Source organism: Anas platyrhynchos, chromosome 4, assembly GCF_047663525.1.
Source record: "Anas platyrhynchos isolate ZD024472 breed Pekin duck chromosome 4, IASCAAS_PekinDuck_T2T, whole genome shotgun sequence".
Taxonomy (NCBI): Eukaryota; Metazoa; Chordata; class Aves; order Anseriformes; family Anatidae; genus Anas; species Anas platyrhynchos.
Window position 1 is genome coordinate 21,058,766 of NC_092590.1, and position 15,921 is coordinate 21,074,686.

At 38.3% G+C, this 15,921-nt stretch overlaps 1 protein-coding gene across 5 annotated transcripts in view; it reads right to left on the reverse strand.

Moving 5' to 3' along the window:
- Positions 1 to 927: 927 nt before the first annotated feature.
- Positions 928 to 15,921, reverse strand: part of MTMR7 (myotubularin related protein 7) — a 48,670-nt gene continuing 33,676 nt past the window's right edge. For 2 of the 5 annotated variants that reach the window (XM_027456165.3, XM_013101780.5), the window contains 7 exons: positions 13,719 to 13,828; positions 11,112 to 11,237; positions 10,300 to 10,349; positions 8,383 to 8,583; positions 6,454 to 6,594; positions 4,070 to 4,196; positions 928 to 3,627 (listed from right to left, as the gene is read on the reverse strand). In XM_027456165.3, the coding sequence (XP_027311966.1) occupies positions 3,271 to 3,627; positions 4,070 to 4,196; positions 6,454 to 6,594; positions 8,383 to 8,583; positions 10,300 to 10,349; positions 11,112 to 11,237; positions 13,719 to 13,828 (1,112 nt within the window). In that variant the 3' untranslated portion in view covers positions 928 to 3,270. The remainder of the gene's footprint in view (positions 3,628 to 4,069; positions 4,197 to 6,453; positions 6,595 to 8,382; positions 8,584 to 10,299; positions 10,350 to 11,111; positions 11,238 to 13,718; positions 13,829 to 15,921) is intronic. The other 3 variants (XM_038179049.2, XM_021274029.4, XM_038179050.2) reach the window with 3 other exon arrangements.

Genomic DNA, 15,921 nt, shown 5'->3' on the forward strand with positions numbered 1-15,921 from the left:
CTTATCTTCATTGCACACATTACCTCTTTGTTATTGCTGGATTTTAATTGTTACCGATTTCTGTCATCAAACACTTTTTTATGCTACGCGAACTTGTGTTCTGACTTGCCCCCTATCTTCAAGGGGTATGTGTTTGTAGTATGAAGTATGTGGTTCCCCTCCCAGTCATTTTACAGAGAACTTTACTCCCTGCCTCCATCTTTCTGTTATTTTTTCTTCCTTGCTTGCAATGATACTGTTCAATCTCAGCTGTCCCCTCCAACTTATTTCATCTTACTTCTCGACTTTTCAGAATCCAATTTACTACCTTTGTCTATATTGTGTATAGAGCTACTACTAAAAGCAGTTGATGAATACATTTTGTCTGTTCTTCAGCTGGAGATCATGTGTAGAAAAAACTTCCACTGTTTGATCTCATTACCCTAAGTGTCCTCTAGATACACATTTTCATACTAAAGAACAGCCTGAACTGTTCTGCGGCTAAAGTTACACTGCAGAAACCTCTAATACTCTTCTAATCCCTTCTTCCCAGCAGTTTGTTATGCTCATGTGTGTCCTATTTTAAATTACAGTGGACTCATGCCAGAGTTGCAAGGATTTGCAGCAGAGGGAAGATCCCTACAAGGCTCCAAGGAATTAAGGTAGTTCATAGTGTGGTTTGCTCATCCTTTTTGTTTTGCATAGAAGAAATACAGGGATGTAACAGACTCCTATATAATGAACTCAAGTCAACTGACAGCAGCTGTTTTCAGCTGTAGGTTTCTCCACAGTTTAAAGTAATGAACCCAAGTATGAAACTAGGAAAGATGAAATAATCCCTTGACCTCAGTGACAAAATGCGTCTTGAGTAACTGAAGAACTGCATTACAAGAACTGGGAAAGCAAACCTTTGTTTCATTCAGCATTATGAAATAACGTAACAGTATGTGACCTTAAGTATTTATTTGGAAGCATTTCTCAGCAGGCTAATAATGTCACAAATACATACGTTACAACGATGAAAACAATAGTAAATAATGCAGAATTTGAAGGACGCAGACGCATCAGAGAGGGCTGCTAAGCAAAGACTTCATTTAAAATGTTATTATGTTAACTAAGAACTTGCATTAGCTCCATGAGGACAGTGCTTTGAGTATGCCTATATTCCTGTTCTGCATCTGTTTCTAAACCTGTTTTATAAGGTGCAATACCACAATACAGTTTTACATTTTAAAGATGCACAATGGTATTGCCCGGTCTCAAACTCATTTTTAGGAAGATAGCTGTATGTTTTGTTTCATTGCTGACTTTACAGTGTATTTCTTTACTTTGAGAAAACCCATTCAAAATCTCCTCTAATACCATAAATTTTACAGGGTATGTTCAAAATATGAAACATTTTTAAAAGTACAATTAAAATCAGGATTTTCATTCATTAAAAAGCCATAAAGATTAAAAACCAGAAGGCTGGATCCTCAGCAGAAGGTAAGGTATCATAGCCCTATTTTTACTTGAGCAACAGGGATTTATCAAACTGAGAATCTGGCCTTTCCAGTATAACAATAAGGTCTATCTTGTTAAGAATTAAGTTTTTTCTTCAAAGACAACAGCTCTCTTAAGAGGATATTAATCAGGATAGTAATCATACTGAAGTTTACCTACTCAATAACAAGTTCTTAGAACAAAATGAAGAGCCATTCCACAAAAGCAGGCTGAGAATAAAATCTAAAGCTTCTAAATTGAGGTATATTTATATAATTTAATTCTGCCTGTAAATCTGTACTTGAAGGAGTAGTAGGAAGTGCCATCAAAGTAAACTTACATCACTACCATGTTTTGCTTTACTAGAACTCAATGCTACATCATTATCTCCAAGGAGTTAAAAGCAGACATGAATTATATATTTAACTAATTTGCTTTAATTGGGGCATGGGGGAAGAGGAGGAGGCTTCATCTGGAAGCCTTTTAGTGAGTTTCAAAACATCGCAAGTTTTAAACATTTTTGAGTGGTTTATTTTCATATCTATAATTATGAAAGCTATTGCTTCTACTGATAAAAAATGAAAATTATTAAACCAAACTTAAGACTGAGTTTTCTATTGTGTTGTTCTACTCCATATTTAATACTAGAAAATGATTCTTTGAATCAGTCTTAAATTAGCATTGCTATGCTCAGGTTGGCAAATGCTATAAGGGAAATTTTGTGTGCAGATAAAAAAGCAACTTTTAGTTTAGTCTGAACAATAAAATTTGGAAGAAATATAATAATTCCTTTATGGGCATAACCATCTGCTAATTCTGGATTTGGAGCAACACTTGTAGGTGACTTTTATAAGTGATTTTGGACTATGCACATACCTCACTCCCACTGAAATAAGACTGACAAGTAGGAGTCAACATAGGCTGAAGAGCCTGGATTTTTATTATGTGTAAAACTTTACCTCTCTATCTTACTTAGGCATTTTTGAACAAGAGTAAACTATAAATAACGTTTGAGAACAAAAGACAGAGGCTGTAGTATGCAGCCTAACATCTTTCATTTTAAAGGGATGTTTTACCACAAAGATTGTGTTAAGTATTGTTATAGTCCTTGAAGTTTTGTTCACAGAAACTACTGAACTTTCAACACTGGTTGAGAGTTGAGTACAAATGGGATGCATTCACGTGCTTCTTACTAAGGAATCCTTCTGTAGTATCAAAGCTGCATTTGTTCCCTAAGCAAGCGTATTCATTTGTTAGGTTTACAGTGCCTTAAAGGATTCTAGTAGGAGAATATGCAAAATAAATAATTGTTAAAATTCAAAAAGTAATACCTCTCATGGAAAAAACAAAGGATGCTCACAATACATCTGAAGGCAACAAAAGCTATAAAAATAAGTTCTGACTGCTTCACCAGTAGCCTAGCACTAAGTGGATCTTCAACTTTGTCCATATATGTAAGAGTACTTTGGAATTTCATGTCTTTGGAGAATAACTTATTTTGTACAATAAATATGGAAATGTACAAAGTAAGGAATAATTATGTGCAGCATTGATAAAGTGAAAACAAACACCACATTGGCTTAAATTAAATATTCATAACAGCAGAGATTACCTTTCATTAGCATTATGTCTAAAAACTAATCATGGCTTGTTCTGCTTAATCTTTACTTACACAATTGCACGGTTCCCTTTCTTTGGATTATTTCTTTAGGCCACAGACCATTCCCATTCTTCATCTGGTGAAAATGCATCATTCTAGACCATGAAGGACTTGGCTTCCTCTAGCTCCTTTCCTGCTGAGAAGGTGTTTCAGACTGCCAGACATACAGCTTCATCTGAATCCTTACCACTGTCCTCGCTAGGCAAGCAGCCACCCACACTGGGGGACCTGCAGCTTAAGTCCTCCACACCAGACTCCTGATCACTGTTGGCTGAGAGGTCAGGATCAGAGCTTTTCAGGTTGTCCTGTGTCAAAATCAAGGCTGAATCTTCATCCCCTTGTGAAGGGCTCCGGGACGGGAATGATTTCAGATCGTTGCCATACTCCTGGGGAGTATTGGCTAAGCTGTTGGTGGAAGCAGAAAGCCCTAATTGTTTGCTTCGGTCTTGCTGCTTACTCTGGATTTTATTACCATTTAGTTGCATTTTCTGAAGATTGGCCAGCCTCTGAAATCAAGAAAACAGTATATGTTACATACACCCATTTAGCACCCAGTGGTCCCTTTAAGTATCTTTGCCTTTTGAAAAGTAAATAATTTAGAGCACAACCCAAGGGGCACCCTTTAAACTTTTTTTCTGTTTATGGAGTATCAGACATACACAAGTCTGTCACAAACTGATGCTGAACTGAATTACAGAAGGATATAAGTTTTCTTTCAGAAATAGTATGGATGCACTATCACAGATGAAATTCTCACCTTAAAGAGAGAGGTCTACCTTTGTGCCTCAGAATGTCAAAAGCAAAGAATGTCAAAATCCCCGTGATTTATGGGAGAACAGGGACATCCTTATGCCAGAAGAGGATGTATTGTGTAGGGGATTCTGTCACGTACTGGGTTTCATTTGCCATCAGCTCGAGTCTGGGACATACCAATCAAGTGTTTATTACCTCTCCTAAGACTTCCAGCTCTTCTTCCAGCTGCTGAGTCTCTTCCTTCACTGCCATCAGATAATCAGTAACTGACTGTCGAGGATGCAGCCCCTTTTCAAAGCGATTGTACATACCACTCCAGAACCTGGAATTGAGGGGAAGGTCAGCAATTTTCTCATTTGGCAAAACGGTATCAGAAGACTTAAATATGTGCATTTTTTCAGCCTTTTTTAGATCCATCACTGGAGTGCGTACACGCTCCATACATTCATTAGCTGTTTGGTAAGATTTATATTCATTTAAGTTGGAAAAGCTCTCTAAGATCACCAAGTCCAACTGTTAATCTAGCACCACCAAGTCTGCCACTAAACCTTGTCCCTAAGCACCATAGCAGTGGTTCATTACAGTTCATTTACATTGGGTCTGTCCTGAAGATGCAAATCTGTGGACATGCGCAGCTTGAACCACTTCTCATACACAACAGAAAGAAACAGGAATATCTTGGATCAGATGGCTCTGGCTGGTTCACTGATTAGGGTTTTCAGCAATTCAGGACATTAACTGTTAGAAGTGATATAGCTTATCAAAAGAACAGGTATCCTCTAAGACTAATTCAAACTTTTGCTCCAGTATTTTCTTGTTCTACACTGTCTGTGCTGTAGAGCAAAGGTACCTACCTAACCGTAGCCATGGTTACGACAGTTTTTCATAATCCTAGTTGTTAACCATTATTTAGCTTCCCACTAAGCCAGTTTTGGAATTCCGTATGCTTATTTTTGTCTGGGGTAGGGGAGTGAGGGGCAGCTAATTAGCAATTTGCTATTTTTTTCCCTGTGAAGAAGGCTTAAAAACAAAGGGTAAAAAACAGTATACTGTCTTGATCTCTTAAAATTTAAACTGAAATTTTAAACGACATGATTTTTTTTTTCTCTAAAATAATTATGGCATTTCAGTTGCTGCATAAATATATGCTTATACCTCTCAAGTAAACAGAATGCTTAAGAAAACAAGCAAGCTGGGAAAGAAAGAACAATAATTAAATAGCTGGAGGTATACTCAAGTGCTTTCCAGTACTGGGGACTTACATGTTGTTCTAATGGAGAAACCTCTGCTAGTGATACCAAGTTGCTGTACACTGAATTGCAATTGATTTAAAATAGCAATCCGTGGCAAAAGGAAAGGCAAACACCGGCCTACGGAAATTGCATGAAGCATACACTCTGGCTAGTTACCTTCCTGCTCTATGGAATTACCTGACAAACTCATAGCTAAACAGTTGAGTTGATTTTTCATCTTCAGGAGAAAAGGATTCAAACTGTAAGTAAGTCCGTAGCTTACTCTAGCATTCTTCTTTCCTGTTTTCCACACAACACATGGCCAGAACCTGACTTTGAGTATGTAAGTAGCTCACCAGACAGGTTAAGTAACTGAGAGACTTGCCCTCAGATGCACCTGTCCAGCCAAGCAGCTATTATTCCTACCCCAATACTATTTAAGTCACGTTCCCCCTTAAGTTTATGGTCTGATAGCTTTGAAATCTTTACACACCCAAGTAATTCAATTAAAATCAGCTGGATTGCTTTTCTAATGGAGTATTGGTATTTCTTTTACAAATCCCACTATGCCAAAGAATATGATTAATGTCTATTTTTAAACTCTTTTAACGTGGATATGCCCTGGAACAGTAGACGTCAGAAAATTCAGTTTCTGTAATCTAGGATACTTACTGACTTTTTAGCAGGTGCTTTTAGTTGCAGTTAGAAAGCAAATTAGTTGATTTTACTTACGTCACAGTTTTCATGTATTTCTAATCAAGTTCTCCTTAAGGTTATTAAAATTAATGGCGCAATTAATTACTCAAGTCAGAATGTCAATACCAACAATTCTCATTAGGTTTAGTTCAATTTTGGAAAAAAAAAAAAAAGTAGAATTCATCATGTATACTTTAAGGTATAACAACAATAACAGATAAAGTCTGCATTTTGTTTTACTGAACACTCAGTTTAGCAATTAAACCATATCAAATCATCATTCTAAAATCTTGAATGGAAGAAGTTTAAGGAAATTTAAATTTATAAAACATTGATGAGAACAGAACTGAAAGAGCCATTTCTCAGTGGAAGAAGTGAGTAACCATGAAATTAGGACACACCGCTGTCAATATAGCTCTAATCTTTTCAGATTCTTTTCTAAGCTTCTTTTCAGACTAATACTCTGCTGTGGACTGCTGCAGAGGTGTTGGCTGACTGTGAGCATGCAAGGAATGAACTCATTGCATCTGAACCTGAATTCACTCTCTGTAAGTTCTCTTATGGAGCAATAAATACATAAATACAGAGGCATTATGTTCTTTTACGTACTAACACATCCAATGCTTCTCAGCAGCAAGTGATATTACCTACTTGTACAAGAAGTTGCATGGAGCCATCTGTGGGTACAGGGTCCTTTGAGTTTGGCTGTGGTTTGATCGGTACAGAGGATTCAAGTAATCTGCACGATTTTTCCACAAGTGAGCCCACAGTGAATATGTTCGTTCTTGGATTCTGAAAAAATAGAGTCAAATGTATAAACATCTCAAGCACAACTCAGGTATCAATAAAGCTTGGGTAAGACATTCTAGTGCTCTGCTTGTTTACAGTCAGCTTTATACTTCCTTAGCAGAATAAGATGTATCCCTTTGTTGGTCATTAACAGCAAAATCCAATCCGTTCCCCATAAAGCCAGAGCAGCTGGAGAGAGAATGTAGAGAACTGGGTTCATTTTAGGTTTCCTCTGTAGAAGTCCTAGAAAAGCCCCATGAACCTTCCCCCGCAGTATGCATGGAAGGGTGACGGACAGCTTGGTGCTTTCTTTCCTGCCCCACTGCTCTGCAACCCCTTTGTGGCCTTGGTGAAACTCGAGGCATTCGTAACCCATGCTTGTTATGCAAGTACACATGCTTGTTATCAGTACACAGGCAGAAGCCTGACACGTATATGAACATTGCCTGGCTACAGAAGCTGCGTAGTCACTTGTTCTCTCTACTCTGAGTTAAATTCAGCCATTGGAGGGCTTGTAATTCTGAAAGCTGGCAACAACAGGTACTGTATAAAATAATTGAGATTGTTAAAAAAAAAAAAAAAAAAAAAAAAAAAAAAAAAACTGCTTTAAATGCCAGGATCTTGCTTCTGTGAGGTGAAGTGATTTTAAGCTTCTTTTTAAGACTCCAGTGATGGGTCACTTTTTTTCTGTGGCTGATGTGGAGTGAGTCACAGCAGGTGCAGGGCTTGGCCAGGTTGTGTGTTCTTGGTCTGAATCACATAATCATACATCTGAATCATATAATGGTGGAGTCTGTGGTCACATGTAAACTGTGATTGACAGTAAGATGCTTTGGGATGGTTTGCCCTAGCAGTATCAGCTAGAATTTATTTATTAGCATGAGAATTTGGGGGTATTTGGTCCCAAAGGTTTGAGAGATGGAGAGGATCCCCTCCATAAAATTGGCTCTCAGACCTATTGCTGCACTTAAAGGATGCCTACACAAGTGAGCTGAGATTTCTCCTGTGGTTATAGCTTGGGATATGATGAAGGTATATCAGATGCTCTGCATTTGAGCAGTGAAAGGGTCCAAACAGCAGCAGCAAGCAACGACTGCCATGTCCCTTGCAATACTATTGCTGTCATGATCATGATGCATGAGAAAAGCAGGGGGTACCATGAGGTAACCTAGGACCCAGGGCCCTGTACAGCAGATAACAAACATCAGCTCTGCCACAAGTGATAATGTTGGCTCTGTTTGGAACTGAGGACAGGTAGATTAATGCATAATTGCTTTGGAGCTAAACAGCAGGACAGTTTGGTGACTCAGTCCTCAGGAGGGGTACCAGACTAAAAGGCCGTTCGTAAGTATCCCAGAGGACAGGACTAGAGAGGTGGCTGGGAAGAACATGAGATCTAAAGACAGGTTAGAACACAGAAGAGCAGTGACTCTTAAACTGATAACTTAATTTTCATTAATATCATCTTTTCTTTTTAAAGCTTGCCTCATATGTTGTTAATGCTGCAATAAGGCTACGGCCACGTGGCTAAAGGTCTAATGCTCTCAACCGTTCTCACTAATCCCTGTCATGCACACAGTGGATTATACTCACAGCAGAGCCACATTGCAGAGGATCAACATTTTTGGTATTAATCTGTGTCACCAGAAGATGACAGCCAGGAATGCTATGCTGCACCTTGTGCCTTGTGGAAGCACATTCACCTGGGCTGGGAAACCCTGGAGTCTTAAACACAGCAACACACCCACAGACCCCAACATAAACATGCTTCTAAAGAAAAGGCTTTCATACTTCAGCTCTCGTCTCTCCTTCTGGCTGTTACACAGGAAATTACCGAACTGGCAAGAATAGATATGGTGCTGTATGTGGATCAGGAATCTCTCATTGAATTCAAAGGCACAAGGAAATTGTTCCATTAACTGCCAGACACATTCAATGAACTGGTCAATAACAGGGGATATCTCTTTTGGATCTCCATCTAAATTGCCGTACCTAAAACAGGACAAGATACATTCAGTTATAACCTGAAATCTGCTAGGAAAACTGAAATGATGACTCCTGAATTAATGAAAACAAAGCCCTCACACTTTCAGCGCACAAACTGTATTCATTTCTAAAATCTCAACCACTAGTGTGTTTTTACTTACAAAAATGATGCAAGGCTCATGGAGTAGAAGGAAAGCAGAATTTATCAAATAGAAACAGAAGCCCCTTGTGGGTGTCTTGTTGCTTCACATCTACTAACAACTGGCTGCTACATAGCCACGTTTTAATGCTATTAATACACAGTTATGCCACAGTAACAGAAGTCATCAGAAGAATGACTGCAGTGACTTTAGCAAGCTATCTTAGACAGTCTGTGTCAGCGTCAGACCATTGCCAAACCTAGAAGACTGAGCAGGAGAGGAACAGAACAACTTTGGCAGAAAACAGTTTAAAGCTGCCCTCTCTTGGTGACATTTTTAGAAAGTGGACAATTTTTTGTCCACTACTTTAGCTTTCCAGCTACTTTATCTGTAAAGTGAACACGAAACTTTCTAACTATAAAACTGTCTGTTGGAACCACTTGCTGTAGGGTACGTTGAAGAACAGGAACCTGAAAATACAGAACACACAGAAATAAAAAATATTTTATAAGTCTACCTAATAGGGAGAAGCATTTTCAATTAATTATTTTGCTTGTCTAGCGTCGTAAAGCTCGGGAAAAATGGAAAGTGGAAATCTATCAACATCTAAAATCAAAGCCTTCACTTCTACTGTTACTATGCATCAAAGCAAGCATAACAATACTGTACTGGAACTCAGAGTACAGCCATCGGTAATTACATTTCATTGTATCTATCACCTGATAATACTAGACATCTGACAGCATTATTTTTTAATGTGGTAATTCCTGCTGGAATTTCACAAGTGTTGTGGTGCTTATACTGAAAAGTTGTTTGTTTGTTTTGTGTGTGTGCTTTTTTTTTTTTTTTTAAGAATTTTAAATTTAAAATTAAATTTATATCTGAATCAAGCAATATCATGTAGTTAAGCTCCAATACAAAAATTACACTTTTTACAGAAACTAAAGGAAAAGAAAGAAAATAGAGAAAATATGGATATTTATCCATGTTTATACATACTCTTCAGACATTCTCATTATGTTATAGCCTTTATATTATGGATGCACAAAATAACTTGTCCAGATAGATGACTTTCTGCTTTTTCTTTACCTGATGTTTCTGAACAAATTCTATTGTTTTAATTGGAACAAAGCATAATAAGAAAAGTGTATTTTAGATATTAGGTAACTCAAAGACATGCTTAAATTAAAGTACTATCCTGGAAGACGTACACTCTCCTGAACAGGGACTTAGGTGGGAAGTCTTGGCACTACTGAAAGATCTGCTGGATTCCAAAGGGGATTTTCAAGCCAAATACTATTTTTTTTTCTCTCACATGCATCATAGCAATTGCAAGACCAGCACTCAGTATTCCTCACAGCAATCTTGTAGTGAATATGCAAGAAAAGGCAGATACAAAAATATTTCACTTTGATTTTTCCAGGCAGCTAAGTTATATAGAAGGGAAAAATGGATGTGGTGATATCCTGAGGGTGTGTTCTGTTGATATGCTTTGAAAGACAATAAGTAAAGTAAAACTGGGATGGCAGTGGATACTGACTACATAAAATATATATAGAGAAAAACTTAAGCACAGCCTTACCGGTGGTTAAATTTGTGACCAAAGGAAATCCAATCTTTTTCAATTAAAACCTGAAATGAGAATATTGCATTCAGTGTAGTGGAGCAGAGCTGACCTATTGAAGCAGGTAGAACAAGCAGTATTGGAATCCCAGGTATTTTTTAGAAAAAACAGAAAAGTGATGAACAAGATATGATATAAGCAAGCAGTATCGGAATCCCAGAAAAAATTTAGAGCAAGCAGGAAAGTGATGAGCATTGAGCACCACTGCCAACTGAGAAGAAAGTAGCATTTTTGATTATTGCAAGTAGGATGACAGTATTTCAACATAAATTAGGTTGCTTCATCATTTTCTAAACCAGAACCTAACTATGTTTTAAACCTCATCTTAATGTGTGCCCATTAACTTGATAGGCATTTCTAGATGCCTCAGTAGTGCTGGTGTGCTTGGTGAAGGATCAGATCTTCCAACATGCTTGCTCATTGCAATCTAGTGTCTGGGGATCACACACTTCTGACACTCATAACTTCACTTATTCCTGAAAATAAACACCAACTCATGCTTGCACCAAAAAGCCCCTTGGGCCGCAAGAAAGTTTCTTGGTTGAGATTATGAAAAAAAAAAAGATGGATACCCAACTGCTCCACACCTTTGATAGCATTTCATAAAGAAATGAGGAGACTTGGACAGATAAAAACCTTTATACTTAAGGAGAAAAAAAATATAGGGAAAGTTGATTTTCCATCAGAAAAAAAAAAAAAAAAGACACTCAACATTCTCTAAAATGATGCCATAATATTTTCATTGACTATGTGATAGAGAACCTGCTTACCATGAATCCCTTCATAGTTCTGTAATATGGGTCCAACAGAAGGCTTGCTACAGAGCAAACCTGGGCTGTTCTATCCCAGCCATCAGAGCAGTGAACAAGCACACTCACACCTTCCTCAGCCACAGCCTAAGAATACAGAAAAAGTCAGAGATTTCACAAGCAGCAGAAAGGCAATAGTAAGAGAGGAAAAGTGAGACAGCGCAGTATGGACGGCATTCATTTAAGAATTGGGAAAACTTTGGGTTTGTTTAATTTTGTTTTTAATTCTGCCACAGATTTCCTGAATGATGTTGAGCATTATTCCTCTCATTTGGAAGGTCTTAATCGCATCACATCCCATGCAATACAGTGTTTGCAGCATCACCTCTTTATGCACCAGTATGGGAGGACGAGGGATCCATTTCAACAGTTTCTTGTGCCAAAGGAGCAGTGAATCCTGTCCCACATGCCAAGCAGCTTTCTAACTGCTAAGTTGTTAGCTATTCTGGTTTTGAGTTACTTTCACCTCCTCTTCATGAAGCTGTTCTGAATAAAATAGCTAAGTATGCTTTTGGGCCATGGGCAGACAGAAGAGAGAACGAACCCTTTGACCTTATCCAGAAAGGAAGAGATCTGAATTTCAGCAGCTGTTTTTTTGTGAGCACCAGTGAGACACAAACATTGGATCTGGGGACTTGAAGGAGCACACTACAAAATCTCATTTGTAATTTGTGATAGGCATCCTTCCCTGTCCTTTAGATGCACTAAGAGGATAGATGCATTAAAAAGGGGTACTTAGCTATTAGGAACCTTGCAGATAAATACATTTCCAAAATATACCAGCAAATTCACCTAGAAGACAGCTTCACCGATTCTCAGTTCCAAAAGTCTACTGTGTACAAGAGGATCCATACCACACAGAGCAATTAAAATACATCAACTGACCAGAGTGCAGAACTGTCTAAAGCCAGCTCAGCTACTGCTAATGCTCCCACTCACATACCAGCAACAGAACAGCCATATTTCCATATGGCTCTTAATTTCCCTTCCTGATGGCAATGTCAATAATGGTAATGTCTGCCTCCAGTGCCAGGCTGGCATGGCTATTATTACACCATACTGAATTAAAGACATAATTGTAAAGATTTCTGACAAAGCCTGTGGTAGTAGTGAACATCCATACCTAATAAGCAAGATTGTACAAATACTTTTAAAGTGAATAACTGAGGAGAGAGGATCCCATTTTAACCATAATCCAGGAGAAACACACAAAGAGGGGATTTGTACAATGCTCTCCGAAGTCTCGTGTTGCATTATTTTTGGAACTTGAGGGTTATTTTAAATTCTAAGGATTTTGGCCTTTGCCATTTCTAAAGAGAACTATGTTTAGAAAAGCAAGAAATAAAATAGGTTAGGAAAGATACTGCTTAGATAAATAAACATTTAGGTTAAATTTGGGCTTAAAAGGAAACAAGGAATAATAATAAATTATCTATGTTTATCTCAAGAGACAAGTAAATTCTACCAAAATAGAACCCATACGGGCAGAAGACCAAAAACTGAGAACTGGGAACTGTGCAAATAAGAACAGGTCAAAATGCAAGCCTGAGTAAGCACGAGGCTGGCAAGCATATGGACAAAGGATATACTTTTTGGACATTAAACATTAGCCACTGGGGAAAAATGGGCAAGAGCTAATGTAAATGACTTGATTTCTATAAGCTAAAGAAGCTGGTAGGGCTGGGAGAAATGACATGGGCATTTATCTTGCAGCTGGCGTTCAGGTAAAAAGCTACAACTGCTGAGCAGGAAGAAGCAAAGCAAGAGAAACAGGCAGTTACTTAGGAGGCAGATCCATGAAGTTTATCCATATAGTCATATATAGCAGGTCTTGTAAATAAAATGGCCTGTAAAAAATTGTAATAGTAATCTTAAAAAGAAGAACTGAATCAGAAAGAGACAGAGCACAAGTAAGGGGGTGATAAAATTAAAACTACTGTTAGTAGATGAGAAATGTCTGTACTACTTGAGACGGGATTAGGAGAAATAATTTCTTACCAAAGCCAATACTTTTTTTTCCCTGAAGCAGTTATCAAGTAAGTAAGAGTAGAACCTGCTAGGGAATTTGGTCGTCATAATAAACAGGCACTGGATTAGAAGGTTAATTTAGGTGTTTCCTAAATAACTCAGAGTATAGTGCTAACATTCCTACAGTACAACTACCATGTGAAGTAGTAGTCCTAGAACAGAAATTGTCAGCAAAGAAAATATCCTGGAAACAGGGGAGGAGGCAAGGTAAATAGGGAAAGGAGCAGCAATAACCACTGCTGGGGCAGTAAAGAAAGGGCATTGAAATACATGGCATAACAAGATACAAGAAAGCAGAGGCCATAACACATTTGAGATCTTCAGTACAAATTAACACAAACTGTTTTTACCCTATTAGCAAAATGTTATGCCACAGCACCTAAAACCTTTCTCTCCTCATATGTGAGGCATCACAAGACACACTAGTTTCAGATACAACATCACTGAAGATAACAAAAATTACCCAAGTAGCTTGGGTTACTTGGTCCTCACTTTCTGTATCTGGTTAGTTCAAGTTTTATTTTATTTTACACACCTTACCTTTGCAATAAAAATGCCAGCATCCATAATGGCTTTGATATGCTTCAGCCAGCCCGAATTTTCAAGGCCCCACAGAAAGTCACTCATTGAAGGTGATTTCAGTTCACAAACTGCAAAATAAGCTACATCTTAAATGCATGGTAAATACAGGAAGCCTGATGCAATCAGTTTACCAAATACATCCTTCTGTGCAGCACAGATCTTCCCCAATTGTGTTGCAAGTGAAATTTTCAAACCCTTCAGAGAGGGGGGCTTCTATCTATTATTGAGGTCTTGGAATCAGAAAATGGACAAATTTCTGCCTTTGGACAGGCAGAAAACCACTAAATGCCATAGCCTCCTATTCACAACCATATTTGCTGTGAAGCTGGATTTGGTGAGCACTATAAGGGTAGCCCCACCAAATTTAGGTGTTAGCATCACCACACAGAATGGTGTTTCGGATAAAGCAATTCACTCAACAGCTCCCTGTCCCTGAATGAAACCTTATTAAAATTTCAGATGTAACCAAAAAACATCACCTGATAGCGACGAAAAATCATAGCTCCCCAAGGAAAACAATTTTGCTGAAAACTTTGCTATCTTAACACCATGTTTGAAGAACAAAATCTCCCAGCTTTTACAACATTAAATTTCTATCCTATTTACCCATTTTTTTTTTTTTCCCCACTTAAGGAATATAGTGAAAACACTATGTTTTTCATTGAGTTCATGTATGACCTGTGAGTTTAAAATGTCTTAGTAGATCTCATTTCCTCTGGACATCTTCTACAAGACTCAGCTCTTATTTTGAGCCATTATGACTGGTGGAAAAACTTCCATTTCTTTCAATATGACCAGAGTTTAATTTTACAAGCCAAGTTCAGACTTTGTACCATGTCTGAGTGAATCTGACTGTCTTCACTCTTCTTAATTCAGAGGCAAAATTCTGACTCCTTTTAATTCAGAGGCAAAACAGCCTAATGTGTCCATATGAAATCCAGTAATTTTTGTATGCAGGTCTCTTCCAGATGGTTATTTTAAAAGTCTTTTTGAAGGATATTTATAAAAATGCATAGATAGCAGCACTGAAAGCAAACATCTTTTCACATGACTAATGCTCCTGTGCAGATGGAAGCATGACCAATTAGTAGCTGGATTCTGCCGGAGGCTGCTGGCTCTGTTTACAAAAGTCCAAGGTAAAGCTGAAATAGTGCTTTGCTCATTCCCACCACCAAACTGGAATCAATATTTACCTACCACTTCACTGAGCAAAGTTCAGACTGTCCTAAATTAAAGGCACACACCATATATTTCAAATGATTTTGGCCACCAACCTGGACCTCAGTGCTGAGTTATGAATGCAGCTTATCCTGAGGGAAAAGGACATTTCTGTCTTGGCAGGGAAAAAAAAAAAAATATGCCAGCACACACACACACACACAAAAATCTTGCTACCTTCTTTCCTTCAGGAGAAATAAAATAAATAAATAAATAAACTTGATACCAAAATCTGGGAGAAATAAGACCTCCTGCACATATGCCGTGGGAAAGAGAGCATAGGCTGGGCACAGGAAAATCAAGAGCCTGTGCCAGAGTTCTTGGAAATCCAGCTGTGCTTCCTTCCCCTGGAGGGTAGGAAGAAATAGGGCACGTGGTGGAAACTGCCTCTTCCATCAGCACAAGTACCAGAAGGGGATGCAACTGATGCTCAGTTTTCCTCTTTCTGGCAAGGGAGAGGAAGGAGAAGGGCTGTGGGCCAATCCCTCAAGCTCTCTTTCTGGCTGATCTGTCACTGTAGTCCAAGGATCAGAGGGCTGCTCTGATCAACAACCAGTGCTCCTCATATGAGGAGAAGCTCATGTTTGCTGTTTAAATACAGACAGAGAGCATGTGGGGTCGCTATCTCAGTGCACAACAAACAGGGGTCAAGCTTTGGTTGTCTCCTGGAAGCCTAACAGGGCTCCCCCGCTTCACAAATACCAAACAACAGGCTCAGCACCTGAATCTTTCCTGAGAAAACATCTTCTTCTAATATTAAAAAATATTTCATGGAAGTTGTGTCCAGGATCAAAATTGGCACACGTTTCTTCATATACACCTCTCTTAAAAAATAGCAATAATAAAATTCAATATTATACAAAATGATATGAGGCAGCAGAGGCAATGATAAAACTTGTTGGTTTGTTTGTTTTTCTGGAAGGAAATTTCAGCACCTCAAAGT